The sequence below is a fragment of the Morone saxatilis genome, unplaced genomic scaffold (genome assembly GCF_004916995.1).
Source record: "Morone saxatilis isolate NCDOM2014 unplaced genomic scaffold, NCSU_SB_2.0 Contig19, whole genome shotgun sequence".
In the NCBI taxonomy this organism is placed as follows: Eukaryota; Metazoa; Chordata; class Actinopteri; family Moronidae; genus Morone; species Morone saxatilis.
In genome coordinates, this window is record NW_023339751.1 from 13,033,035 (window position 1) to 13,060,651 (window position 27,617).

General features: G+C 39.8%; 2 protein-coding genes across 5 annotated transcripts in view; one reads left to right on the forward strand and one right to left on the reverse strand.

The window, feature by feature from the left end:
- col17a1b (collagen, type XVII, alpha 1b) lies at nt 1–24,975 on the forward strand. Its single transcript, XM_035663506.1, has 55 exons — nt 1–139; nt 1,397–1,464; nt 3,709–3,759; nt 3,900–4,007; nt 6,173–6,505; nt 6,639–6,695; nt 6,817–6,852; nt 6,981–7,031; nt 8,114–8,260; nt 8,873–9,463; nt 10,246–10,329; nt 10,451–10,513; nt 10,615–10,767; nt 11,118–11,210; nt 11,297–11,341; nt 11,425–11,571; nt 12,904–13,554; nt 13,661–13,711; nt 13,828–13,845; nt 13,980–14,006; nt 14,121–14,183; nt 14,274–14,378; nt 14,486–14,539; nt 15,594–15,629; nt 15,767–15,820; nt 15,963–15,998; nt 16,084–16,119; nt 16,206–16,268; nt 16,958–16,993; nt 17,194–17,265; nt 17,364–17,390; nt 17,504–17,575; nt 18,110–18,190; nt 18,323–18,358; nt 18,458–18,538; nt 18,868–18,927; nt 19,084–19,134; nt 19,250–19,315; nt 19,404–19,472; nt 19,563–19,589; nt 19,689–19,730; nt 19,844–19,930; nt 20,055–20,093; nt 20,223–20,339; nt 20,419–20,538; nt 20,627–20,737; nt 20,840–20,977; nt 21,071–21,181; nt 21,289–21,468; nt 22,693–22,833; nt 22,941–23,168; nt 23,345–23,509; nt 23,650–23,730; nt 23,832–23,906; nt 23,994–24,975. Exons 2-55 carry the CDS (start codon nt 1,407–1,409, stop codon nt 24,047–24,049), a joined length of 5,580 nt encoding a protein of 1,859 aa, XP_035519399.1. The 5' UTR covers nt 1–139; nt 1,397–1,406; the 3' UTR covers nt 24,050–24,975.
- slka (STE20-like kinase a) overlaps nt 24,454–27,617 on the reverse strand; it is a 21,940-nt gene continuing 18,776 nt past the window's right edge. For 3 of the 4 annotated variants that reach the window (XM_035663511.1, XM_035663508.1, XM_035663509.1), the window contains 2 exons: nt 27,076–27,189; nt 24,454–26,939 (listed from right to left, as the gene is read on the reverse strand). In XM_035663511.1, coding sequence (XP_035519404.1) covers nt 26,793–26,939; nt 27,076–27,189 — 261 coding nt within the window. In that variant the 3' untranslated portion in view covers nt 24,454–26,792. The remainder of the gene's footprint in view (nt 26,940–27,075; nt 27,190–27,617) is intronic. The other variant, XM_035663510.1, reaches the window with a different exon arrangement.

Here is a 27,617-nt window from a genome sequence, read left to right on the forward strand (position 1 = left end):
TTTAAGAACCCCCCCCCCCCCCCCTCTACAGCACGACGCGTCAACTTCATATAAACACTTTATTCCCCCTGTGGATCAGTCGGTCCATCTCGAGAGGAGGAATCCGGATTTGATTGATTGTTGTTCGAGCTGGCTGAAGGTATGGATTTATTTTTATTTTTTATTTATGTGGAATAAACCTGGAGACTTTTTCTTTATGTTGAAGCTGTTTATGCTGGATGGTGTTTTCTTCCCACCTGGCTGATGCATCTCTGCACTAACAACTGCACTAAGTTTGGTGATGGGCTTTTTTGTTTTTGTTGTTGCTTTTATAGTTTGGATTTGTTAGATGGAATTGCGTCTTATACATTTATATAACATGTCTGTAAAGTCCAGTAAGGTTTTTTTTTTTTTTTTAGGAATCATTTTCCTGGTGGTACCTGTATAATTAGTCTGTTATAGTGATCTCGGGATAGTTTTACAAGTACTGTTGCTGTGCTATTTACATCCCTCTAAATATACTGCAGGCCAGGACCTTGCCGCCAGCTTTATGTGACATCAGCCTTTCATATTTGCCGTTCAGATCAGTTACAGGCTATAACAGAACGATTTGTGTTTTAGTGACAAGGAGTAGTAAATGTAAAGAGGAATGATTCATTGGCTTTCACTCAGATTTTACCTTTCTGAGAGGTGGAAGAAACTGGAAAACTTTGATTTGAGGAAGATAGGATTTGAGGAAAGAGAGTATTTCTGCTTTTTTCTTATGTCTATAAATGAAAGTGTGCAGTACATGAAGCACATGCTGTTAAATGTCCTTGGCTGGCAGGGTGTGGTGAGAGGATGGTCTTTCAGAGCTGTGCAGTGATCCACTGGCCTCTTTTGTTCTTTTGTTAGTTTGGGCTTCAAAGACACAAAGTTAATACAAACTCTATTCAAATCTATAGATGATGCATCAGAGCTTCTGGGGGCCTTTCTTGTGGTATCCACCATTCACATGAGAGTTCAATGTGTCTGGAAAGTTATTTGGTTTTTCTTTTTAAAGGCAGTATAGGTGAGAGGTTAATGGGATGTCTGATCTATGTTGGGCCTACTGCGGAATTTCTGTCTCAAGAGCTTTAGAAGCAGGTTGTTCAAGTATCTCCTGAAATATTAGAATGGGCTTTTAAAAATAAGATCCCAAGACTAATGTGATGACATTTTTCTGTCCTCAGCAGGATGAAATTTCAAATTGATGCAGTAAACATCAGACACAAGCGGCTTAAAAGTCATTCCCCGCATAACTTAGGAAATTTTTTCCCAATTAAATGTTTTCTGAAATGCCATCTAACCACAGTTTCAAGTCAAAAAATAAACTGGCCTTTAACACAGTTGGCACAGTATATGCATGACTGTGGTAAACATTTTATCATCTTACCAGATAAGATGGGATGGACGAGTTAACAAGACAGATGGACTTCCTCTCAGGAGACTTGTCAGAAGAAAAGGGTGAGATTTCTGAACTTATTTATGACATTTTCAAACGAAGCCACCATAGAAACACAAGTTACAAACACCAAAAAAACCAAACACTGTTGATGTAAGTGGAGGAGACACGCTGGAGACTAACTGGCTCTCATTTATGGTGCTCAAAGCAGCAGAAAAATACATTTGAAAATCTCAGCAGAAATGTGTCTTTTCCAAAAGCAATGTCCAATTTCCACAGATTATTCCAAAGTTATATAAAATATTATCTGAAAGCTTAAAGGAAGATTGGCTTATAGCGTAAATCTGTGTTTAAAGAACCACAAAACACTTATGCACTTATTTTCCTGGGTGATGCTTGTGTCTCTTTTTGAGGGGGCTTCCCATCACTAACATCATGGCATGCCTTCCCTGGTCTCAGGTTTCCATTTCTGCTCCTCACTCTCAGGGCTCAGGGTGTAAGTCATCCTCCGGGGTTTCCTCCACTAAGTCATGACTGTAAAAGGACAGCTCATCTTGGCCTAACGACTTTTGAGACGAGGTCAAGGAACGCTTGATTATACGTTGGACTCTAGCTGAAAACAAACATATACTCAGCTGTTCTGTTGTCCCCTTGTTCTCCTTCTTGTTTTATATGTCACCATAGTAAACCTTCTGTATATATCACTTTTCACAACAGTGGTTTACAAAGTGCTTTACAGAAGAGAGAAAAGAAAGTGAGAGAAAAAAAGAAGAGATAGACAAGATAACGTGGTTTGGACGCAATATACAAAGTTCAGAAAAAGACCATAAAAAATCCAAAACAAGTGTGTTTTAAGTTGCTTTTTATGCACCAATTTGGATTGTCTGAGACTTTTTCGGAAGCTGTTTCAAAGACGAGGAGCAACGGAAGCAAAAGCATGATCACCTCTGGTTTTTAGTCGTCATCCTGGAAGAGATAGAAATCCCTAAAAGGAAGGAGGAGGATGAGGAGCAGGACAGGAGCGAGGAGGCAGCATGAAACTGAAATGGAATTTACATTATGCATAACTGAATCCAATAAAACTCAACCAGGCTGGACAACAAAATGCCTCCTAGTGGAAGAAGGCTGTCATTAGTAGTATTTATCTTCTCCCAGTTCATTATAAACATGACGTGATTTACATAAACTATATTCCCGCACGTTGTTTAACTGCCTCTAGAAGGACAGAGTGAGGGATTTAAGTGAGAAAATGACACATAAACATAAATAAGAGTAAAAGAGGCTGTAGGTTCATTAGTGATTTTGGAAACAGCAGTAAAAAAACGAGGTCCACTTACTGGACCTTGTTTTCCAGAGCTTTTATAGAGATGGCTGTTATTTCGTACTTTATGTCTCATGATAACAGCTAAACCATCTCCATGACAACTGAGCAAACTCTATACGTAAATGAAAGCCATAATATCTGACTGAAAGCTCCAGTAAATATGTCTCATGCTAAGGCGTTTTTGTCAAAGGAGGAAAAGGAGAGCAGTTTTCTTTGTTAAAATCAAAGTAATGTGAATATTTCCAGCCGCTGAATGTAAGCGTTTCCATAGTTTCCTCCATGATTATAAAAATGAATCCAAGGATGTGATTGGATATCAGATTAGTAGGGTGGTGCCAACAAAAGTGAGGTTGTAACTAATTGTTTTTTTTGTGGAGGTAACTGTAATATTATTGCTGACATTAATTACTAGTTACTGGGGAAAGTAATTGTATTACTGTAATACCATTACTAGTAATGAGCTGCTGCCCAACACTGCTTAAGGGTTCATATAATTATAATAATCCTCAATAATGGATTATTATCTTGTTCTCCAGCCTGGTGAGTTTTATTGGTTGTGTAAATGTTTGATGATTGAATGATTGTGGAGGCTCCTTCTGATGAACTAAAAATACAAAGCCACTGTCCGAGGAGGAGGATAAACCCCGACCTGGCAACCCAAATGTTGTTCTTAATAAGGCTTATAACTGATACATATAGCATTGTAAAATTGTGTTATCTGTTAATAAAGCCATTAGTTATTGCTTATAAACCCTGTATTAGAAAGTGGGACTTAACTCCACTGTCCATCAAAGTCACATTAATTCAACAGTGGAAGCATGAAAATCATCACCATACCAGTCACTCAACACTTCAGTCAACAGCTGCCAACTGGGATTAACATATAGAAGTTTGAATAACATTGTTGTAGCTGTAGATACCTCCCAGCAACTGCTCAGTATACGCAGAGTAATAACTTTACTTCTATTTCATGTGCCCTCAGTTGTGACAGAAACTGTATCCTCCACAACCAGACTGACTTCTCTACCACCAAGTGAGTGTCTCTTTCCTCTGCTTTAATTATCAGCAGCAAACTAAATGCATAATACAGTAATTATAGCCGAGCAGTTCTAAAGGAAGTACCCGATGAGTAACAGCGTCTCCTTGTTTTGCTGTGTGTCTTCTCGTTGCTAGAGGGAACCAGCGGATCAAATCACAGGAATATGTCCAGCGGTGCTGGAGGGCTGGGCTTGGAGAAGAATGTCTTAACCCAGAACAGCAGTGGAACTTATTTCTCCTCATGTGAGAGCAAATTTCCACTCATGGCCCAAAATTGGGAAGTTGTGGTTTTGTGTTAGGATAAGTTCTGAGATGCTGGATGTTATATTTTTAACCCCCAGTAGGAGGAAACTAACACTAACTTCGATTTCTGGGTTTCGTGTGTCATTTCACATCACTTGCAGTTTTTAAGAACTTGATATTTAATACTCCATTACAAATTGAAAATGTAACTAAAGTAAAATATAAAAAATATACTTTATGTACAATACAGAAAAACACTATTATATGTATATATTGTTATTACTGATGTATTCATGTGTAAGTAGCATTTTACTGTCGTAAATAATAAGTTGGTTTGGTAACACTTTATTTTACAGGCTGCATAGTCAGAGGTGAAAGTACATTTGCTCAAGTACTGTACTTAAGTACACATTTGAGGCAGTTATTTATGGTTTCATGCACCTTTATACTTATGTAGGGACATTTTTACTCCACTACAGTTGTTTGACAGATATTGCTACTGGTTACTTTACAAATTCAGAATTTTATATACAAAAGTTATGGATTATCTAATAGAATTATCATAGAAAATATGGTGCTCTGATATAGATTAAACTACCCAACAGTATACCTGTATGCAATTAGATTCATTAGTTGATTAATCAAATTAGTCCACTGACTAATTTACGATAATTGGTTCTGTAAAAACAAAACAAACAGTGTGAAGGTCTCCCTGTGAACTCTGGGTAATTGGCTAATTAAAGGCTATTTCCTGAAGGTTTACAAAACCCAACAATCTGGCAGTTAATCAATAAAATAATAGTAATAGAGTGTTTTTACAGTGTTGTATTGCTACTTGTATTAAGTAAAGGACCTGAGTACTTCCTCCCCCACTGCCCATAGCTTCCTGTCATTTTCAAGAAAGGAACTGATATTTAACTGTAAATTCATCTGAAGGTTCCTGGGAGGAGCTGTATAATTTGGCACTAATTATAAGGAAAGTTGTGTTCAAATAAACTTGATAATCTCAGAGTCAGTGCACAGCAGGTCAGCTGAATAAATGTTACACTGATCTGCAGGTTAGCATAAAGTTCAACATATATGGAGAGTAAAGCTTACAATAATAATCAACATTTAAATGGGTTTAAAGGTTGAACATTTAGGAGGATCTGTTGACAGAAATGGAATTTAATATTCACAAGTGTGTTTTAATTAGTGTATAAACACCTGAAAATAGCAATCATTGTGTTTTTGTTACCTTAGAATGAGCCACGGGTCGCCTTTCATGGCGCCCGGCATATTGAACTGCCATGTTTCTACAGTAGCCCAGGAGGGACAAAGCAAACACTGGCTCCAGATAGGGCCGTTTGTGTTTTTCGCTCATTTCGTGTCCACTTTGTGCTTGGAAGAGGAGGGTTAAGTAACAGAGACAGACAGCATTAAATACTACACACTGGTCCTTTAAACGGATAATAGGGATGTCCCGATCTCATTTATTAACTGATCGGTATGTTGAGCTTTATTGATCCGATCCGATCTTTTCCTTTTTTAGCTGTCACACAGCTGTTTTTACTCGTGCGCGGTGAAACTCCCTCCAGACAGCAACAAGACCAACAAGATCTTGTTATTTTTCTACTTTATTGTGTTATAATAATTAAAAAATTAAAAACATTAAGGAACAGCTTCGATGCAGGCATTTTGTTTCTTAATTCAAGAGCAGAGCTATTCAGTTGTCAAACACTGGATTGATTTTAGTAACTGTATATATATATACTTGAAGTGTGAATTGTGCACCTGTATTATCTAAAAATACTCAATATTAAATGACTTGAATCAGATTGGGGGTTAAAAAGGACATCACTAAATATTATATTACATTGCTGGCAATAGAGCCTCCTAAATTTTACACACTTTATCTACTTTGTATATTCATCATTCTGCCATCATATGTTTGTTACCATCTTGGTAAAGTAACCACAGCTGTCAGATGAATGTAGTGCAGTGAAACATACAATATTTGGATTAGAAGTATAAAGTAACATGAAATCTAAATACACATATAAAAAACAAGTAAGTGAGTAAGTGACTCGGGGATATTCCTGTTTATTTATTCACACTGCAGAGAGGATACAGTTGCAGGAAATCAAAAATAACTTGCATGTATCATCCCCCCCTCTCCCCTCCAGCCTCTGTAGGTGTGAACACCAGCAGCTACAGCTCCTCCTCAGGAGTTTACCTCGGAGGAGACTCCTCGGGAGGAGGCGATGGAGGGGGGTGCTACATAGACGGTGAGGGGTACGGAAGTGGAAGCGGCGGAGGAGGCGGCGGTGGAGGAGGAGGTGGAGGCGGAGGAGGAGGTGGCAGAGGTGGCAGCAGCTATCTTGTGAGCTCGGTGTCAAAGGTCAGGTCCAGCTCCTCGGGTGGTGCACGGAGAGCGCAGACTGCTGGCTCATCAGGAGGCCTGTCGCCAGGTTTCCGCGAGAGGAAGATCATATCCAGCCGCTCAGGAGGTTATGATGGTGAGATCCTGTTAATAAAAACAGCTCAGTTGGCATCAGGGGGTTGCCTGAAACAGAAGCTTAAAAAGAGAAAGGAAACCGTTATGCGCGAGGGTGCTGTTAACATTTCTGCTGCTATTGTGTTTTCTTCTAGGAAGTTCCAGTGCTAATTCCTCTCCAGAATTTACACGCAAAGATTATGGAGTCTATTGTATGTGAGAATGGCTGCATGAGATTGTATACTTTCTATATACCTACTTATGTTTTTCCAGCCTTATCCTCATCATGTCTCTGTGTGTGTTTATGTTTTTCTGTTTGTTTGTTCCTTTCAGGCTCCAGCGCCACAAGAGGGAGGAGCGAAAGCAGAGGTATTCAGTAATAGTTTATTTCCACTCCCTTCTCCCTTCATTATTTCTACACCATCTGACTTTGAATTGTGCCGGTTTTCTTTTTTATTAAATCAGGATTCCTTTGTCCATTGTGTGATTTTTTCCAGAGAGCGAGATCAGAGCCAGATTACAAAGTGCCTCTCCCACCGCCTGCAGATGTAAGACCACTTGAGACACATTGATCCATTTGCTGTCGGTTATGCAATCCCTCATGAAGCAACAAAGCATCTTTATTCGAGCATGCTCAACCATTCTGATAGTGAACAAGTTTTTACTGCCGGGTCACTTTAGAGCAGCATGTTTTTTGAATTATGTTACTGTCAAATGCTTTGGCTCAGTATTTTACGCAAAGGACATTCCTACTCTTTCACCTCTCACATGTGTTTACGTCCAGGAAATTTAAATTAGTAACACATGTGCAGGTCCCCCCACACAGTATATACGGTGCACATCTGCACAAAAGAAAAGGGTGCGCCCGAAACGAGGAGAATCATGGGTTTGTTTGCATTGTGTTCATGTGGGGAAGAAGTTAAAGGGGGGCAGATTTGTGGTGGCAACAATGGCACACATGAGTCACTGTTTGCAGCACATCCCGTTTGAGGCAAAACAGTGCAGAGTCACAATGCTCCCTCTGCTGATTAAAGTGTATAACTGCGATCATTTCAATTTTGATAAAACATTTTTGCCACCTTAACCCTAACACCTTTAACTGTAGTGTAATTTTGATGTAGGCTTGCTTGTGCTTTCCATGTTGTACAACTTTAAGCCTCAGGTTTACTACTACTACTTTGAAGATTTTGTATTTTCCCCTAGCTGTTATCTGTAATTGAAAAATATCCATTTAGATCAACTGACTTTTGGTAATTCAGTTTGTAAATCTACATAATTAAATAATTAGGAATTAAGGAAGTAACTAAATCCAATCATGGTGGAGAAACCCCCAGCTAAACTCTAGCAGATCTCAGTTCTTAAGCTACATATATATTACATACATACATACATACATACATACATACATAGATACATACATACATATATATTTAATGTGTAATAAATTGTTGATTGGTTTCTATCAGACCGACACCTAGCACACCAGAGATTTAATTCCTTTATTCCTAAATAATCAAAATTAAGTTTATTTTCTTAAACAATCAAGTTAAAATGGACAAGAAAGCTGAAAGAACACATTATGGCATTATATATGGCATATATTTGGTGAGCATTGTTTGTGGTTTTACAGGGACGGAGCTGGATGACGTGAAGAAGCTGCTGAAGGGACGCTCTTGCAGCGTCAGCCCCACTCGCTCCTCCAGTGCTTCCATAACCCTGCCAGTTCCTAAAAAGGCCAGTGTGGAAACCAAGACCATCTCTGTGGCCTCTCAGTCAGGTGATATACCCTCACCAGAGTCACGCATACTGTGCATGCATAGACAACCTTCCTAAAGATATATGGTATAAATGGCCTCAGTTTGTACGTCTCATGCACTAAATTATTATGGACAACAGACAAAGAAAATATCAACATTATTACCGTTAAACTTCAAATAATAACCCAGGCTTTTATTTGCTTCAGTCAATTAACTCAACCTGCCTTTTATTGGCTTTAAGATGGGAAATCATTTGTGTAAGCGATCTAAGCAGCTTAGAACTCGCTCAAGCAGGCGAGCGATGTGCTTTAAAGAGGTTTTATACATCCAAAGAATTTCTATAAAATCCAGACCAGGCCTCTAATTGAGAACATGTTACCACCCCAGGCTAGTAAAGGATACCTGTGTTTAATTGGGACGCTGCTTTTAATTAAAGTGTAAAATAATAATAAAAAAATTACATCAATACACATTAATACACACATTTTTTAATTTTATTTTGAGCAACAAGATCTGTCACGTGTTTGTTACCATTGTTGTTTGCATTCTGAATTATTAAACTTAATTAGGTTTAATTTACAGACACTTTACGCTCTCTTGATTTTTGTCTTTGTGTCCTTTCTCTCCTGCAGTTCAGACTTCATTTGGCTCTGGTGTGCGATCAGGTGCCTTCCACACCATTGATACACTGGGCCTGTATGATAACGGTCTGACATCTGGGCAGTTTGACACTGGTGTAAAATCAAGCCAGTATGATGTCACTCTGAAATCAGGCCAATATGATACTGGTGTGAAATCGGGCGGGTATGATGTTAGTCTGAAGTCAGGACAGTATGATACTGGTGTAAAATCAGGCCAGTATGATACTGGTGTGAAGTCAGGAGGGTATGACATGAGTTTGAAATCAGGGCAATACGATACTGGTGTCAGATTGGGCCATTATGATACTGGTGTGAAGTCAGGACAATATGACATGAGTTTGAAATCAGGGCAGTATGACAGCAGTGTGAGATCAGGCCAGTATGATACTATGAGATCAGGCCAGTATGACACTCTGGACGCTACACTTCCATCTTTCTCTTGGTCCACCTCCACGCTGCCCTCCTCCTCCGCCACCGTGGTCGCTGGCAACACCAGCAGCTACACATACCAGGCCAGCACCAACAACATGCCGGGAGGAGGATCCTCACCAGTTGGCCTCACCTCCCCCTCGTCCCTGTCAGGTGAGACCATACGAATATTGAATATTACCTGTTGCCTGCAGGTGAAACGTTGTCTTGTTTGTAGTGCAGTAAAGAATGTTTTGCCTCTTCTGGTGCTTTGTTAAACTCTGTATATGGACTTTGTCACACATAAATAAATAAACAAGCAAACAAGCCAACTTGTTCTTTAACTAATCTATGACTGACAAAAATGTAAATATATGGTCATGTAAACATCTTAAAGTAATTCATTAAAAATGAATATACTCTAATGATCTCCACAGTTGTGTCCTTAGAGATCCATTTAGACTGATATGTGCCGTTGTTAAGTTATACATCGAACACAATCATTGTTTTGGGCCACTACTCAAAATATCCATCATGCAGATTTTTACAATTCTTATATTGCCCAAACTTGCCTAATAACAAGCAGTTCCAGCTTCTAAAATGTGAGGACTTAATGCTTTCCCCTACTTTTCATCATTATAAATTAAATATCTTTGGATTTTGGACTGTTAGATAAAACAATATGTATATATATATATTTATATATAATGATTAATCTGTGATTATGTTTTGTTCAGTTTCAACATTTTTATCCAGTTTCATGCTTAAATTTGATCTAGAACGCCTTGCTTTTGTTCCATTTACTCTTTCTTGTTTTATACTATCTCTGTCTTTCCCATACGTGTTGTTGTTTTGGTTTTCTTATTTTCTTTTTTATACATTTTCATACAAGTGCATGCTATTTAATGGTTTCATTATTTAATTAAATCAAACCATGCCTTCATTTTTGTTTACAGTTTACGGCTTTCAGAATAATCTGGCCCCCACTTCGAGCAGTGTGCTCACCACCAGTGGAGCCAACGTAAACGCTAACGTAGGAGGTACCGCAGCCTGGTTCTACAATATCTTGACACTATCAAATACTTTGCACTCATAATAATAATAACGCAAAATATCACCTTTCTTACATGAGCATTTATCTGTGTGTGTTTGTATTCACAGGTTACGGCGTACAGAAGAACCTGTCGAATGGTGGTGGTGTCGTCAGCACTGGAATCTCTACAAGTAAATCCAAATAATTTCCTTTTATTTGATAAAAAGGTGTCACAGTCAAACCAATTCTTAAATGATTCCTGACTGTTTTGTTGTTGTTTTGTTGTTATCAGCCACTAGATCCCAAACTGATGACACATACAAGAAAAGGTTCCTGATCTCAGAAAAGGAGAACGTTTCAGCCAAGAGAGACACGGAGACGCTCATTTTGGCTAAAGACAGCGGGAAGCAGTTCACCAGCAGCAGCAGCGGTCACATAGGAGGAGGTGAGTCAGACATTTACTGCCCCCTTCTGGGCAAATTGTGAATTTTCTCTCACTTTAAAGGGGGTTCTAAATTTTTTCTGGACCCAAGTTTGGATCCCAAACTTCCCATGACCACAGCAAGCTGTAAAGTATATTTATACAGTAAATAGTAAACAGTACATTATAGTACACCATGCAACCCTGATAAAGGCTGTTAATGAAGTACTATCACCTGTCCCAGTATTTATTTTTTCACCTCTTCCTGGGGGACCCTCCACAGGCAGACTAAAATGATTATTAATACTATTATCACAATTTTCTTCGTCCTCTTTTTTTCCCCTGTGTTTAAAAAAGTTTTCCTAACTTTACAGGCTCGTTATCGGGAGATTCGATAAAGAAAGAGAAGCTTATTTCAAGCTACAGTGAGACAATGCCACTGAAGATGGAGACAGGCAACTCTTACTGTGAGTGGTAAAAACACCTCTAAGAAAGGAAAAAATTACTTTCATTATAAAAATAAATGACTGATTTTTATTTATTCTTATATCAGACGGATCATCTGGAGTTGTGATGAAAGACAAAGCCACCTATGCAGGTATTTCTGATAGCGTATATGTTGACATGATGAATAACTTGGTGGTTGACAGCGAGGATTTTAACTCTTTACTCCGTGTTCAGAGATTCACAGGGACAGCGGCATCTTCGGAGGGGGAGGAGGGTTTTGCTGCTGCTCCGACTCCTGTTGCTCCTGGTGGAAATGGCTGCTCGGTCTTCTCCTCCTCTCCCTGCTCCTGCTGGGTCTCCTGTTTGGGCTCATCGCACTGGGTAATGTTGACTTATAAAACATAATGACATTTAATAGGGAAAAATACAAATCTCCCCAAAGACAAAACCCGAGGAGTCATCAGATACTCTCTGCCGCTGCTCTGCAATGAAACACATGGGAGGGACTGTTTTTGAACCAATAAAATGTGTGTTTCAGCTTTTACAGGCTAGTGAGCATTATTTCACAGTGCTGCTAAGAGCTGTGAGACAGTAAATGCAGTCCTTTCCTTGGAAACTTGATCTGTGGGTACTGTCTCACTGCCATAAAGTGGGTCTGGCATTCATTGTCAGTGGAGCAGCTCCAGAAATTGTTGCTTGATGACATCAGAGACTCCAGTTTGTTTTCCTGCAGTTGGAGAGTTGTTGGTGTGGATTTTTCCTGATAAAAATGTGATAAAAAGAACCTGAAATTACATTTTTAACCTCTGATTTGAGGTATATTTTTTACTTGTATGAAAAATCTGTTGAGCAGTTACTGATCCTGTACCGTACATACAGTGAGTTGATTGATGATACACATATTTTGAGATCCAATGTGAGTTAAACTTTCCAGTCATATGTCAATTGCAATTGAACATCCAAAAATCTGCTTAGAAAAAGGAGAAAAAGACATTCTTGTAACTCAAGAACATTCTTAAGTTTTATTCAGTGTCAAACTTATCCAGTGATATTTCTCTGTACATCTAAAGTACATTGCAAATATGGACTGCTAATGGCTAATTTGGCATACTTTTAATGCTGCCAATTTGCCAAAATGTAAACAAATATAGGCTATAAGTTGAAGCCCACAGCGAATTAACTGACTCCATGGAAACATCCTCTTGTTGCACTGTTATCTCAGATTTGTCAGACTTTCAAAACCCCTGCTCTGTATCAAGGTTGTCATACTTTACTTAGTTTCTTTATATAATTAATTTTGGTAGCCAATCCGAATACACCCCTGTCCCATTTGTTTGTATTGTTAAAGTCATTATTTTTCTATTGTCTTTTTATATTCTGCTTGGAAATTCAGTTGATTGAAAAGTTAGAAATAGAGCTGCATTTATCTCATTTAAATCAAGTAACTTTCCTACTGAGCATTTATTTTGTGAATAATAGAAGAATCAAATTTCATGCTGAAATGAAACATAAAGTGCTTTACCTAAAAGTGAATGATGAACAATATTCATGACATATGAAATAAGGATTAAAGCGGTGAAACAAGACAGAGATACGTGTCAAACCCTAGAACGTGGCTGCAACAGATACATTCGTAACCTGTGTAAAACACTATATTTCTGTATTACTGTACTATATTTTATTTATCTTATCATGTGCATCTTACTTTCTCAGCTGAGGATGTGAGAAAGCTGAAGAATCGAGTGGCTACCCTGGAGGCCGAGTCCTCGGTCGCCAATGCTCATACCAGTCGGCTGTCAGGTTCTTCCAATGACATCACCTATTTGGGCAGTGGAGGTACCGGCCACACCGACAACACGCTACATGTGGCCGCTGGAGGAGGAGGGGGAGGAGGCACAAGCTCCAAAACACGAATCGGGATTGCTGCTGGTGCCGGCGGTACCAATGGCAATGGAATTGATCTCGGTACTGCAGGTGGTGCCAGCGGGGCCAGCGGGGCCAGTGGGGCCAGCACCAGCACCAGTTTTAGTGGCAGTGCTGGCGGCTCTGGTACCAGTTTAGGTGGCAGTGCTGGCAGCATTGGTTCCAGTTCCGGTGGCAGTGCTGGTGGCACTGGTACCAGTTTAGGTGGCAGTGCTGGCGGCACTGGTACCAGTTTTAGTGGCAGTGCTGGCGGCACTGGTACCAGTTTTAGTGGCAGTGCTGGCAGCACTGGTTCCAGTTCCAGTGGCAGTGCTGGCAGTACCAGCTTCAGTGGTACTGGCCTCGGGACCGGCGTGAGTGGAGGACACATGGACGCTGCTTATATTCAGACGATGGTTCAGAACATGTTAAGAACTGAGATGCATTCACAAACATTCAGAGGTACAGCACATGCATATATACTGGCTAAATTAACACACACACACACACACACACACACACACACACACTACGTTCATGTTAACTGAATTGTTGTTTTCTGTTTCAGCTTTTGTAGCATCCTCAGCACAGGGGGAGAGAGGACTGCCTGGACCTAGAGGTGAAATTAAAACATATTTCTTTCATAAAATTTCAATGTAGACCCATTTTTAAAGTTAATCAATATGAGTCACGTTTAATTTATGTTAATCTATGTATATTTTTTATTCCTTTCAGGGGACCCTGGAGCTAAAGGTTGGAAAGCAAAATCTTATTATTGCTAGAAATCTTTTTTTTTTTTAGACTTTTCAGTTGTAATTCTGTTGATGTGTTGTATTTCTTTTTCTCTGTACTCTCATCATAATCAAATATACCTTTTACTTTAACAGGAGATGCTGGTTTCCCTGGACTTCCAGGTGAGGAATGATGACTAACATTTTCCTTGAGTCATAACCAGTATTTAACATTTTCTTAGGGCTCTTATGTGGCATCACAATGTCATTTTACTGACCGTGATCCTTTGACCTCAGGTGCTCCGGGTTCGATGGGACATACAGGCCCTGAGGGTCCTAAAGGACAGAAAGGAAGTCAAGGTACAGAGAGAGCTTCAGTTGATGATGTAAGTGCACTGCTCGGCTCATTTAGAGTGAGATGTTTTATCTGTATGTACAATGTCTGATCAGGTGATCACGGACTGGATGGGCAACCCGGTATCAGGGGTCGCGAGGGTCCTGCTGGCCCCAGAGGTGAGCCAGGACATTCAGGCGTTGGACCAAAAGGTGACAAAGGTATGAGGCTCAGAGTAACAGAACTTGTATGTTTTTGAGTGGTACTAATACCTCCTAGCTTGTCTTGATCGTGTCACTACAGGATGTCGTGTGCTTGGTTTATGCAGGTGCTCCTGGAGATCCTGGGGTTCCCGGGCCTGTGGGATCTGCTGGACCAAAAGGTGAGACCAGATTTTTCACATTTAAATAAACAATAAAGAAAATCTAATTGTCTAATGTTTTTACATCAAAATACCACTTGTTTTACTTGGTGACAAAAGGTTTATTACCTCATGGTGTATAAACTGCAAACTGCACCAGGTGGCAGCATAGAGTCAGTTTGCTATTAAAGCCTCCACATTGACCCACACAGGCATTAAGAATAAAAAACCACAAATAATACATATTTCAATGTTATATTGCTTCTACTTGGAAAACATTATATCACATATTTTTAACGTGTAACTTTCTCGCTAAAACGCCTGAAGCTAACTTAAATTACAAAGACACCAGCATTAACTCAGTGCTTCAGTAGAAACAATGCTTCATAAAACTAAGGGGTTAGGGTACCCTCATCTATAAATTACTCTTTAACTTTTTAACTGTTTTCCTAAACGTTACTAAATTATTCTGCTTATGCTTTTGTCCTGACCTTGTATCAGTGGTTCTCAAATGTTTTCTCGCGTTTCCCCTTCAGAATAAAGGTTTTCTAGGGTTTGCGCCCCACCACAACCACAAGTTTTATCAATCATTGCCAATGGGGGTAGCAACTAATAACAATTAACCTTTTTAAACATTTCATTAAACGAGAAAGACACTCTCAAAGTGCTGTTTAATTGTGGCTTTAAAGATAATTAAACAACATGAGTATGAATTTACACATTTTATCTCTCCTGTCTTTCCTGATGCATTAATGTAAATGCTTATTTGGCTTCTCTGTATTAGCTTCACTGAAGAATAAATATTTATTTATATATTTATTTTTCTCTTGTTCTACTGTATGTTCATAATTAGAGTTCTCCCTAAAGCACTTATAACAATTAAAATATGATGAATGTGGGGTTATGAACCCAGCATGGATATGATATAATGGGATTTTTACACTATTGTCTGTGTCAATTCTTAATGTCAATGTTACATTTTTGTTTACTTTACATGCTTTAAGGTGCCCAAAGGCTATTATAATGTTGCTGTTAAGTGATTCTCCTTCCTAATAAATATTCATCTTTGCTCTAGGTGAACATGGAGCTCCTGGGCTTTCTGGGCCACCAGGTCAGTTTCTCCCTGTTCCCATGAAAAACACCCACTGAGTTGAATATTATCTCAAATTTACCTGCAGCAACTGAAAATACTGCTGGTACTGACGTAGATTTAATACCTGGCATTTTCCATGAACTGTTTTGCTATAGGTCAACCAGGTCCTCAGGGTTTCCGTGGCGAGGCAGGGCTACCTGGGTCTAAAGGTAGGTTACGCAAACATTGCTCGGATGCTAAATACAGAGAAATTAATAGTTAATTCATTATATATATATATATATATATATATATATATATATATAATAATATACTACAATATTACTCACAGTCACTCTTTTTACTCTGCAGGTGACAGAGGGCTAGCTGGATTCCAAGGACTTAAAGGTTTGTTGTAACTACATCAGGTTTTTATAGGACTTGTGAGATCAGTGAATATTTCTAACCAATGTTTAAATCATGTTTATTTCAGGTGAAGCTGGGGACAAAGGTCTCAGAGGTCTACCAGGTCAGTACAGCTTTGTGAATTAAACTTTAATTGAAGCTGTCTCTGAGCATAGCATCCAGTGCTAATCCAGTTGTTCCACTCCTCAGGTGATACTGGTTTACCAGGTCTGCCAGGGCCAGCTGGAGAGAAAGGAATCAAAGGGTCAATGGGTGAGTCTGAGGACCACCACCCTCAGATCATTTACTCATTCATAGACACTTACATCATCATATTCTTCTTATAAACTATAACCTAGCCTGATTAATTTGGCTTTCTGACCGAGAGATAGATAAGAGGATCAATACCACGCTCGTATCTGTCCATTAAATATGAAACTACATCCGGCACACGATTAGCTTAGCTTAGCACAAAGACCAGAAACAAGGGGTAAGCAGCTAGCTCGGCTCTGTCTTCTGATAAACAAATCTAGTTTGTTTAATCTGTACAAAAACTGTTGCGTAAGAACAACGTGGTTTACTTGAGGTTATGATCCAAACCATTTATTGGCTGGGAGCAATTCCTGTGGTCTCTACTGGTCGACTGGAAACTGCTCAAGATGATTAAATTAGAGTGACTTGATTGAAGGTGACAAATGTTTCACCCATCCAAGAAAATTAAATTTTCTGAAATTCTAATTGTAAATGTTTTGTTACATTACAACTGATTTTCATGTGGCAGTAAAAATAAAATGCCACACTCCACCAAAGGGGAGCAGAGAGGAGTAAAGCCCCCCTAGTGTTCATGGAAGGAATAACAAACACTGAAAATAAACCATTACAACAAAAGTTTAATTTTTAGACAGATGTATTGATTGATATTCAATATAATATTTGTTTCTTCTTTGTTTGTATGTTATCAGGGATTGCTGGAGCTGATGGTCAGAAAGGATCAAGAGGTAAATGAGTCATTGTATGAGCATTACAGATTATTTCAATATTATTTAAATATTATTTTAATATGCACAAGGACGTAACATTTGAGATCACGCAACTCAAGAATGTATGAGGGTTCAATCTAAAAACAAGCCTTTTCTTCCTCTTCCTCACAATGTTTTCAGCCCAACTCATAAGTTATATTTTTATTTTTGGCCCTCAGGTGACCACGGACCTGCTGGGCCTCCTGGCCTCAGAGGTCCTTCTGGGCCTCCTGGAGATGCTGGACTTCCAGGTAAACTTAGTCACTGTTATGAAACTTGATCTTCAGCTATGTTAACATTATCATCAGTGGATAATTTAAGATTATTAATAATATCTCCCCCTCTGTAGGAACACCTGGGCTTCAAGGACCACCAGGTACAACTCTACTATTCATACACTAGTAGTTTTATAAGTAATTCTACATCTTGATGTAAATTCTTTTCATTTATTCCTCTAAACACTAAACTGTACTTTCGTCATACTTTTAGGGATACCAGGGAATCCAGGACGACCTGGTGCCAAAGGTGAAACAGGAGCAGCAGGAAGAATCATCAATGCAGGTAAGTGTACCACGACTGGTACGCAGGCTCCCTCTTGTGGTACACAGAGGAACCTCCGAAATTATTATTCCTTTTAGAAATAAACAAATTAAAAAATTCATAATACTATCAAATTATTACAACATTTCAAGTGAAAATACTATGGGAAGTTTTTTCATTTCCTGTTATATTTAATTTCAGTATCAGCCTGCTAGGTAGTCACGTTCATGCGTGTGTAGCGCGCATACATCCAAGATTAGTTACAAGCCAAAATGTGATGGCAAGATAGTAAGTGAAGGTAAAATGAATGGTTCAAAAACACTGCAATCATGGCTTCCATCAAATTAGCTCAGTCAATGTTATTATCTTATTATTAGGAATAAACCTGACTCCTGCGCAAACTGTTAATAGATACCTGTCTACATTGTATTTTAACATCGGTCGTAATAGTAGCTCATATTTTCTGAGCTAGTACGCTGTGTAAAACGTTTGAGAAACACTGGATTAGATTATACAGTAGTTTCAGGATATCTGATCTTCAATTTTATTTTGCAGCTGGCGCATCTTCTGTTGGCATCCCAGGACCACCTGGACCTGCTGGTCCTCCCGGCCCTGCAGGACCTCCAGGATTATCAGGTCTGACCCTTAATAGCTCAGCCAGATGATGGAATCTTATGTCTGAATAATTGTGCCATATCAGTAGTTACAATACTTGTCACTGTTGCACTGGCATGTTGTACTAATATGTGTTACTTATAACCTTATCAGGTCCCATTGGCCCTGCTGGTCTGCCTGGCCAACCTGGTAGGTCTTTGTGCTTTTTTTGCTCCTAAAGGAAGCTTTTTAGATTGGATATATCTCCCACAGAGTCTCATAGACACTGTATTGTGTTTGTCTGTACAGGTCCTAAAGGTGACAGGGGATATAAGGGAGATCAGGGAGAACAAGGAATAATAGTGAAAACGTCTGAAAGCACAACCAGAGGTGAGAGCGAATACTTATTTCATATTCCATCGGTTTTCTATCATACATTCATTATTTGCCGTATCTGTGGTGTAACATTATCTGCAGAATATACTAGACTATGTATCTTTTGAGAGAAAGTAATTGGGAATTAAAAGTTGAATGCTAGCAAACAATTAAAACTGACATTACAAAGTCAGCTTCTCTGCTTACGCTACTGTTACTCTTTGCGTCTAGCATTGTGCTGTAATGTCCACTTGTGACCACAGTGGCCGCTGTTCAGTAATTTACTTCTACACACAGGAAAAGTGTTCATCACTTAAAATTGTGTATTTTTGTTTCTGCTTTAGGGGAGTTCAGTTCTGCACAACCTGGCCCACCCGGCCCACCGGGTCCTCCTGGACGTCCAGGTAAATAAGACACAAGATGATCTGTCGCAGCATCATCAAGGACATCATCTTATGATTTAAAAGAATTTGTTAAGAATAACCACAGTATAATATCAGTATCTACTTGTGATATTCTTCAAATTACGTCACTGATTGTTTGGAAAATGTTTTCATTAGGAGATTCAAGACAAGGACCTCCAGGACCACCTGGACCTCCAGGTCAGCCAGGCAAGTATTTAAGCTCATTTTCTGATGCAAGTGGATCATAAGGTGCGTTTGTTTGTTATGTAAAGCTCAGCCATTCTTCACATCAAAATGTATCATTATCATTTCTGCTTTGTAGGTTATGGAAGACCAGGACCTAAAGGAGATCGGGGAGAACCAGGCTTTGCATCCAGCTCTGGCTCTGGTATGATCCAAAATCCAAACTCATGCTCTGTCTCGATGTGGGTTTGACATGTAGAGCAGAAAAGATTTCAACATTGCTCTCGTTACAGGAACGTTTTACACCGGACCACCAGGACCGCCAGGACCAGCTGGGCCTACCGGGCCTAAAGGATCAACAGGTGATCTCTTACTATATACCCCATTTAAAGAGGCTTGCTCTCTTTTAGTTTTAGTTGTACTTTATTTTAACATCTACATTATTATTTCAGGTTCTCCTGGACCAAGAGGATACCAAGGTAACAGTCTTTCTTTAACGTGTGTGTGTGTTTTTTTTCACTTACAATACAGATCGTTGTGAGCCTTCCCAGCATAAATAATGCTTATGTGTGTCTCAGGTGAACCAGGCCAGCCAGGAAGACCAGGGAGCTCTGAGAGAGGTCAACATCCAAACACAAATCAGACAAAGTCACATTAGAAGGCCTCAAGGGCTGATGATGTGTGGGGAACAGGCTTAATGTATAACTATTTATTTACTATATTTTCCTTACAGTGTCGACTTATTCTGGTGGACACGGGATCCCTGGTCCTCCTGGTCCACCAGGGCCTCCTGGACTTCCAGGACCGCAAGGATTCAAAGGTAGAGCTACTCATACATATGAATCTGTGAATGCCGTCAGTGTTTTATTGTCTGAGTGAGTGCTGTATCTGCCTGTGTGCATCACATGAAGATAATGCTTTTGTTGTTGTTTATCATTTCTAAGGGGACCCTGGAGTTCCAGGTATTTCTGGCCATTCAAGAGGTAGAGCAAATCAAAATTATCATCCTAACTACTCTTTACAATAATACACAAAGTGTTTTATCTCAAGTAGCTTTGAAGTTTGAATCCACATAACCTCTTCAGGGTCTTTACTATCTAATTTTTCATCAGGTGCCATCACGGTCACCGCAGGCCCTCCTGGTCCCCCAGGTCCTCCTGGCCCTCCAGGTCAACCGGGCTCCTTCGGCTCTTCTAGTGAGATGCACCAGTACATCACCAGCTATCTAAGTAAGAGTCTTTCTGAAGAGCTCACAGGCTGTCAGGAGGACAGAGCACAGTATGAACCTGTTTTATTTCTTTCATGCAGGCAGAAGCAGACTGGCAGGAACCCCCGGACCTCCAGGTCCACCTGGACCTCCAGGAATTCCTGGAACCTTCTCAGGCTCTATGGACGACATCGCCACTCGAATCATTGCATACATACAACGTATGCCTGCGCTTTCCTCCATAACTTATATCGATTTATTATAATTACAGTAGAATGGGAGCCACCATTAACTTATGTGCAATTTTAGGTTCGGGCTCAGGCCTCAGCATTGGCGTTCAGGGTCCCCCAGGACCACCTGGTCCTCCTGGACCTGGCTCTGGATCCCTGACAGTCAATGCTCTCATTGCCATGCTTCAGAGTAAGTATTCTAGTTGAGCTACATATATTATCCACAGTGCCCTCTACGTATTTACAGAAGTCCATCTTGCACTTGGATAAACTATGTGTCTCTGCTGTCTAGGAGACGATGTGAGGAGATATTTGTCAGGACCACCAGGTCCACAAGGACCACCAGGACCACCAGGGACATCAGTAGGAGTTTCAGGCAGTTATGGCATAGAGGACGTAGCCAGATATGTCATATCATATATCAAAAATGGTAAGCACAGGTTGCACAAACAGAATACAGTAACCCTGGAAGTGGAAGCAAGACTTAATTAATTAATCAAACTGCTCTTATTGTCATTTTCAGATGGAGGGTTTGCTAGAGGTCCACCTGGGCTACCCGGTCCTCCTGGGCCTCCTGGTATAGGTGGCTCTGGTGTCAGCCACGCTGTGATTGACTATTCTGCACTGATTAGACGTAAATCATTTTATTATCATTTCCCGTTAATCACACTGAAAACCTTCTCGGAGAACAGTGAAAAGTTACGAAAACTCATTATCTTCCTAATATCTTCCTCTACCTAGAACCAGAATTCCAGTTATGGTTTAAGTCTGCCATACCACATGGTCCTCCTGGTCCTGCCGGAACCCAAGGGCCTCCTGGTCCTCAGGGCCCTCAGGGGCCACCAGGTGTCTCCTCGGCCACTGTGTATGGGGCGGGAAGTCGTGGCTACAGCTTGGAGGAGATTCAGCGTTACCTGCAGGGTGAGTGTGGTAGAGGAGATGAAGATTATGCAACAACTAATGCTATAGCTTGGATTCACATAGCAAGTTAATGTAATGTTACCTTACAATAAAGAAAACCATCAATAAATATGAACACTGACACAAATGTATATGACGGAAGGTTTAACTATCCGTCCACAACCTACAACCAATGTTACTACGCTGTGTGTATGTACGGTTTAAAGGGGGATAATGGTTGTGTTCTATTTATATATAATTATATTCCTCATAGCAACCTCAACTAATTACATTATTTAGCATCATAACTGCCTCCCTTAGAGAATATTTACCGAAAACAGGATTAATTATTCATATGTACATAGCTAAACAAATTTGAATTTCTTGTAAACACAAACCAAAGACGCCCGCGTTTGCAGATGCACTTTCAATTAGTTTGCTTTACGTCACCAACGGGAGTAGAAACACTAAACCCTGAAAAACAACTCGTAAATGCTTACATATAAAGTATATGACAGTGTCTGCCTTGATTACTACACACTACACGCTTGTGTTAAGACCATAATAAGTAACAATACTCTGAGTTTCCAGTTCATCATGCTGTATTCACTAAAAGCATTTGGCTATCTTGCCTTCATCAGGATGGTATCTTAGTGATTTCTGGGTTCTGTATAATTCATTGATCTACATTGTGACCAATAAATCACGATATATACTGTAGATACAAAACACTAATCCTTTTCTTCAAAATATCATTACTTATAGTTAGTTATAGAAATACCACAGACCATAAACACAGAATATAACATTACAATCATCTTTTCACAATATTCTTGGCAAATATAGGAAAGAACCTTCTTTCAACCTTTATATACATCTACATTTAAACTTAACACATCCATCCGTAAAATACATTTACAATTGTTCTTAAAGAAACTGTATTATTTGACAACCCCCTTGTGATGTCATGGTGTACTGACACACCCTGGAGTACACTTTAACATCACTGCAGCGAGATGAGAACTTAGACCACTGGAGGTCAGCAAAAACAAGATCTTCAGGGGGAACATCCCTGTATCAAAGCCTGCCCGCTTAATACTGAAAAAAATAGAATGAGTTCAACAACAATATGGTTATTGTGACTGTTGTTTATTTGTCTATTATCCAACCCTGTTAACATAAATGTGGATGCACAGCCTCATCTTGCTTTACAATTACAGTAACAATGAGTTGAATCTTTCTCAGATTCTAGGTTCAGAGGTCTTCCTGGCCCTCCTGGCCCTCCTGGTCCACAGGGTCCACCAGGCAGTTACACTGGAACAGTTTCATACAGCGGAAACTTCCCTCGGGAGAGCATCCGCTCGGAAATTCAGGCGTATCTGACCAGTAAGCTTCAAACATCCCTCACAGACAGATCAATCAGTATGTGAAGTCAAACATAACCCTTTTCACTTCCATAAAACCGAAACCTGAAATGAACTCTTCTTTTTCAGGTGACAGTGTTCGTCATGCCATCATCGGACCTCCAGGGCCTCAAGGACCAAGGGGTCAGAAAGGAGAGCGCGGAGAGCCGGGTTACGTTCAGGGCTACTCGCAGAGCCAGAGCTACTCTCAGGGCAACAGTCGCCACGGCTCCGGGCTGTCAGATGCCAATGTCAGGACGCTCGTTGACACGATGGACTACTCCAACGTTGCCATGAAAGTTACTGATTACATCAAGAGTGAGTCCATTACAGCCGACAAGTAGATCTTACTTACTCATTTGTACTTCTGTTTGGTAGATATACTCTAACTACAGTTCCCATAATGCTTTGGGGGATGTTGCTATAGATTCAGTGAGTTACGATGGCCAACAATGATGAAAGACGTCTGTTTGATATAAAAACTCTCCCCCTAGATCAAGGCCTGCTGCAGGAGTATCTGGTTGAGGGTCCTCGTAGGACGAACGTTAGAGCGATTCAAGGCCCCCCTGGTCCACCTGGCCCTCCCGGACCAGTTGGTCAAAGCCGCGTCATCGGTGCCTACGGCAATGTCACAGCTGACCTCATGGAATTCTTCAGAAGTGAGCATACAGAGTTTTGACTTTCCACATACTGTATCGGGTTAAATCTTACAGCAACGGAAAACTGTCCAGACTTATGTAAGCGTAGTTGGAAAATGTTGCTTCATCGCGACTGAATCTGTGCTTTTGCTCTTGCACAGCCTATGGCACCATCCCCGGCCCTCCAGGAGGCCCCGGACCACAGGGAGACAGAGGGTACCCAGGACCCAAAGGAGACAAGGGTACATTTAAACAGAGCTGATGAAACACGGCATATTTTCCAGAGAAATGTTTTAGTGGAGTGACTGAGACAAGGCAATCTGAGAGTTTCCTATGTTTACAGGTGATCCAGGACCCCAGGGTTTACCGGGGGCATACACTATCCAAATTCCACACAGACTGCAGAAGAGGGATGCAGGTAACCTCGCTCAAATGTTGTCAAAACTACAAAAAAAATGTCTAGTGTTACGCACATGTAACTCATCAATTTGTCATCCCACTACAGGAAATAAAGTGGTCAGTCGTCACAAGAGGCATCGCCGTCAGGCCAACGCTGGCTGAAGGGCTAACATACTACTGGATCACGTCAGATTTCATTTTTACTCGTCTTTTTTTAGGTTCATCTGTAGTCAAAATGCTCTTTATTCTTGCCATTTGTAGAAAAGTCAAGAGGACAAATTTGAGAAAATAAAAGCGGCCAAAAAACGCATCAGTCTCTTTAAAATGGCTTCAGTAGAGTTATGGATTTAACTGCTGGTCAGTGTTTTTCTAACACAGACTTCATTTTTTGACATGTGGGTGTAAAATGTTTACTTCGCTTAGTTAGAAGCTTGCATTCAAACTTTTTCCAGGGGCAGCTTTGTTTAAGAGAATATCTATTTTTAAGCAATAAGTAGCTAAAGTTTTAATTGCACTTTGCATCTTTTTTTCCCACTGCTTGTGTAACTTGAGTGTCTGGTGTACTGTTTTTTTTGTATTCATTGTCTTTTGAGGATTATACTGTATTGAGGACTATAGGAGTGTTAAATGTGTCATTTATGTTTCTTAAAAGGCTACAATATTGTCAGATTATCCACGTAAATCAAGCCAAACTCCAGCCCTTAAAGACTGGCAGTTATCCATTCACCCCACACAAATTACAGAACAATTTACATTTTATAAAGCAATGCATCGTTATCTGAACCTGACACAGTCCCGGTCAGAGGGGGGCGAGGGTTCACAGTAAATGTTGTTGCAGTCAGGACTGGTGATTTACTTGAAAGGTTTGTTGGTAAAATAATGGTTGAAAGACAGGGACTCAGATAATCACTAACAAATGACTGATTGGATTGTATATTTTTGTATAAGAATTGATATATTTTCTTTATACCTTTAAGTGTTGGAAAGATTAAATTATAAAATGTTCCCAGGTTATGTCTTTACATGATTGAACTTATTGACATTTGATCAATATATTTGAAAGACACACAAATAAATCTATTTTTGGACTTGTGAGTCTTGATATTTGTATGACTAAATTGAAAACTATTTCACTTGAGGTGTTCAAATAAACAGTCAATATTTTATTTACAACAAAAAAAATGTCCATTTATAAAGACACTTTAAATATATTTGATCTGACATCAAAAATGCATATGCTAAGAATATTCATTGTGGTAGAATGACAACTTATCGACACATCAAAATGCTGTAACTTAACGAAATAAAAAAATATTTGAAATCTATGGGCCGTATGGTGTAATTCACAAGACAGTCTCCAATAACCCCCAATCAAAATCCAGCATTCATGACAAAACACTAGTCAATGTTAATGTCAGCATACAGACATGATAACATGCATCAATGATATGCAGCGGCAAAATAAACGAATCAGGTTATGTTGAAGTAGGTCTTCTTCTTGTGAACCATCAATACTTTGCTCATAAAATACAGCGAAGGACATTTTTCTGACACGTTGAAATTCATACGGTTACAGATACAGCATTTTACCTTTCATACAACACTGGTCTCAACAAGAGCGGAAGCTCACCAAAAAGAGCAATTACAGCGTCAATATATCAGGAATACATGTTTACAAAACTAGATGTGGTCATAAAATACTAAGGGCATATTTGAAAAAAAAAAGAAAAAAAAAAGGGTAAAATAATGAGATAAAACAAACAGATTCAGTCAGTTTGGAGTTTGAATAGGCGTGGGTGAGACAAAGGTGACTCACTGTCAAAAACACTGACAGATTACTACTGCATATTTTTTTTCTTTAGCTCAAGTGGCAAAACAGTGCAAATCAACAGCTTTACATTCCTTTAGTATTCATACTTCACAACAAAGCATTTGTTTGTGAGAACACTGCTCAAACTAACTCCCAGAAGTTAAAGTGATTCATTATCTAAATATAAAAAAAGTACTTCATAATTCTCCAGGAAGTAACAGGTCACCTCTGTGTTCAACTAAACTGGGGAATGTACAGCACTGAAATTAAATTATGTGCTAAAGCAACGGATATATTTTTGATCTCGAGACTGTAAACTCCTCATGGTAAGCACAGTATCTGATTAAACTTCATATGTAGGTGCACACAGGTAACATTTCACTCATCATTTACAACACAGTACATTCCTTTTAATTTGAACTCGCAGCCCGACGCGCCACTGTTTGACTCCTGTGACGACATTAGACACTGCGCACGTAAGACCACACAGACATAACAAAGTCTTACAACTACAGACTTATTCTTTTGAGTCCGCTGACTCCTCAGCACGTCTCCTTTAAACCAGCTCTACCTTACAAGCAGCAAGTAAGATTTCAGAGTTCCTCATCAGCTAATGTCAAATTGATTAAAATAATCTCTCACGTTTTTGTGATTATGGGTGGAAATGATAAGCAGTTATTTATTTAAGTGCAGGACATTCAGAGGGCTTTGTATTTACTGCAAGCTGGGGCCTAAATGCAGACAAAAAGGAACATATGAGGCACTGGAGATCATTCATACCATAGCAGGCTGTGCTTACAATAATGTGATAAGCATGATCGGCCTTGGCTACCAACTGCAGACTTTTAAAATTTGAACATGCTCAAAAAAGTGCATATTATCCACTGGACGTTTCCCAACAAGCGGAGAACATTTGATTGAGTGAGGGAACAGTGTGTAGGCACGTCATGCTCACTAATGGTGGAATCAAAGCAGTGAAGACATTGTCGTGTTTATCAGTAACTGACGGAGGGATGATGTCGCTCCACAAAGAAGAGTCTGTGAGTGCAGCTAAGTTTGACAGGAGTCCGTTTCGTAGCACAGACAGACACGAGGCTATAAACCGGAGTTGTGCAGGTTCGGGATGGGGTAGAATTTGGAGACTCGACTCTGGGTGGTCGGGTTAAGGCATTCGGATTCGCCGCTCATCTTGAAGAAGACCTCCTGCTCCTGGAGCTTCCGTGTGAACTCCTCCTCTAACGCCTGCAGGGGGCAGCAGATCCAAACAACTTAGTCAGCCGCTTTGAAGATTACTTGACATTCATTCAGTATGACTGCAGAGAGAATTTATAAGAGAGATAAGTTCTGAAGTCAAAGAGTAAATGGATATTAAATATACCTTCTTCCTGGGTCTCAGCTTCTCTCTCCACTCCTTTATCTCTTGGCTGTGCTCCTCATCCAGCTCCTTCAGCTTCTGGGTCTCATGTTCAATCAGTAGGTGGCATTTCTCATTCTGTAAGAAAATGTGGGTTAACACAGCGCCTTCAGGATTAATGAATAAACAACAACATATAACTGAACAGACATGAACTAGAGAATATAGTTAAAAAGAGGTACAAACACCACTAAAACATGGTTTTTTTTTTAGCTGTAACACACAATCATATATAATATTAACATTCTTTCTAACAGTTACTAAAAACCCAGCTCTTTGGGCTGGGTTGAAAAAGGCGTCGACACACACCTTGTTTTAAGTCACTCTGAACTCTTTACACTCTTTGGGGCTACTTTATGTTGTGACATTTATATAAAAAAAGAGTTACCGTGTTACTGCCCTCTAATCAGAGGAGGGCGGCCAACCTCCCCCAGCCTCCGCTTTGAGTCTGTGAAACCGCTGTGCTCATTTTATAATGCGTACTGATTGAGACGCAGCATTCATAG

What these genes read in the sequence shown, in the direction of transcription:
- col17a1b (XM_035663506.1), top strand. Translation starts at nt 1,407, where the DNA reads ATGGACGAGTTAACAAGACAGATGGACTTCCTCTCAGGAGACTTGTCA. An exon ending in CTCTCCCACCGCCTGCAGAT is followed by an intron (nt 7,032 to 8,113) that starts GTAAGACCACTT and finishes GTGGTTTTACAG; the next exon opens with GGACGGAGCTGGATGACGTG. An exon ending in CAGCGGTCACATAGGAGGAG is followed by an intron (nt 10,768 to 11,117) that starts GTGAGTCAGACA and finishes CTAACTTTACAG; the next exon opens with GCTCGTTATCGGGAGATTCG.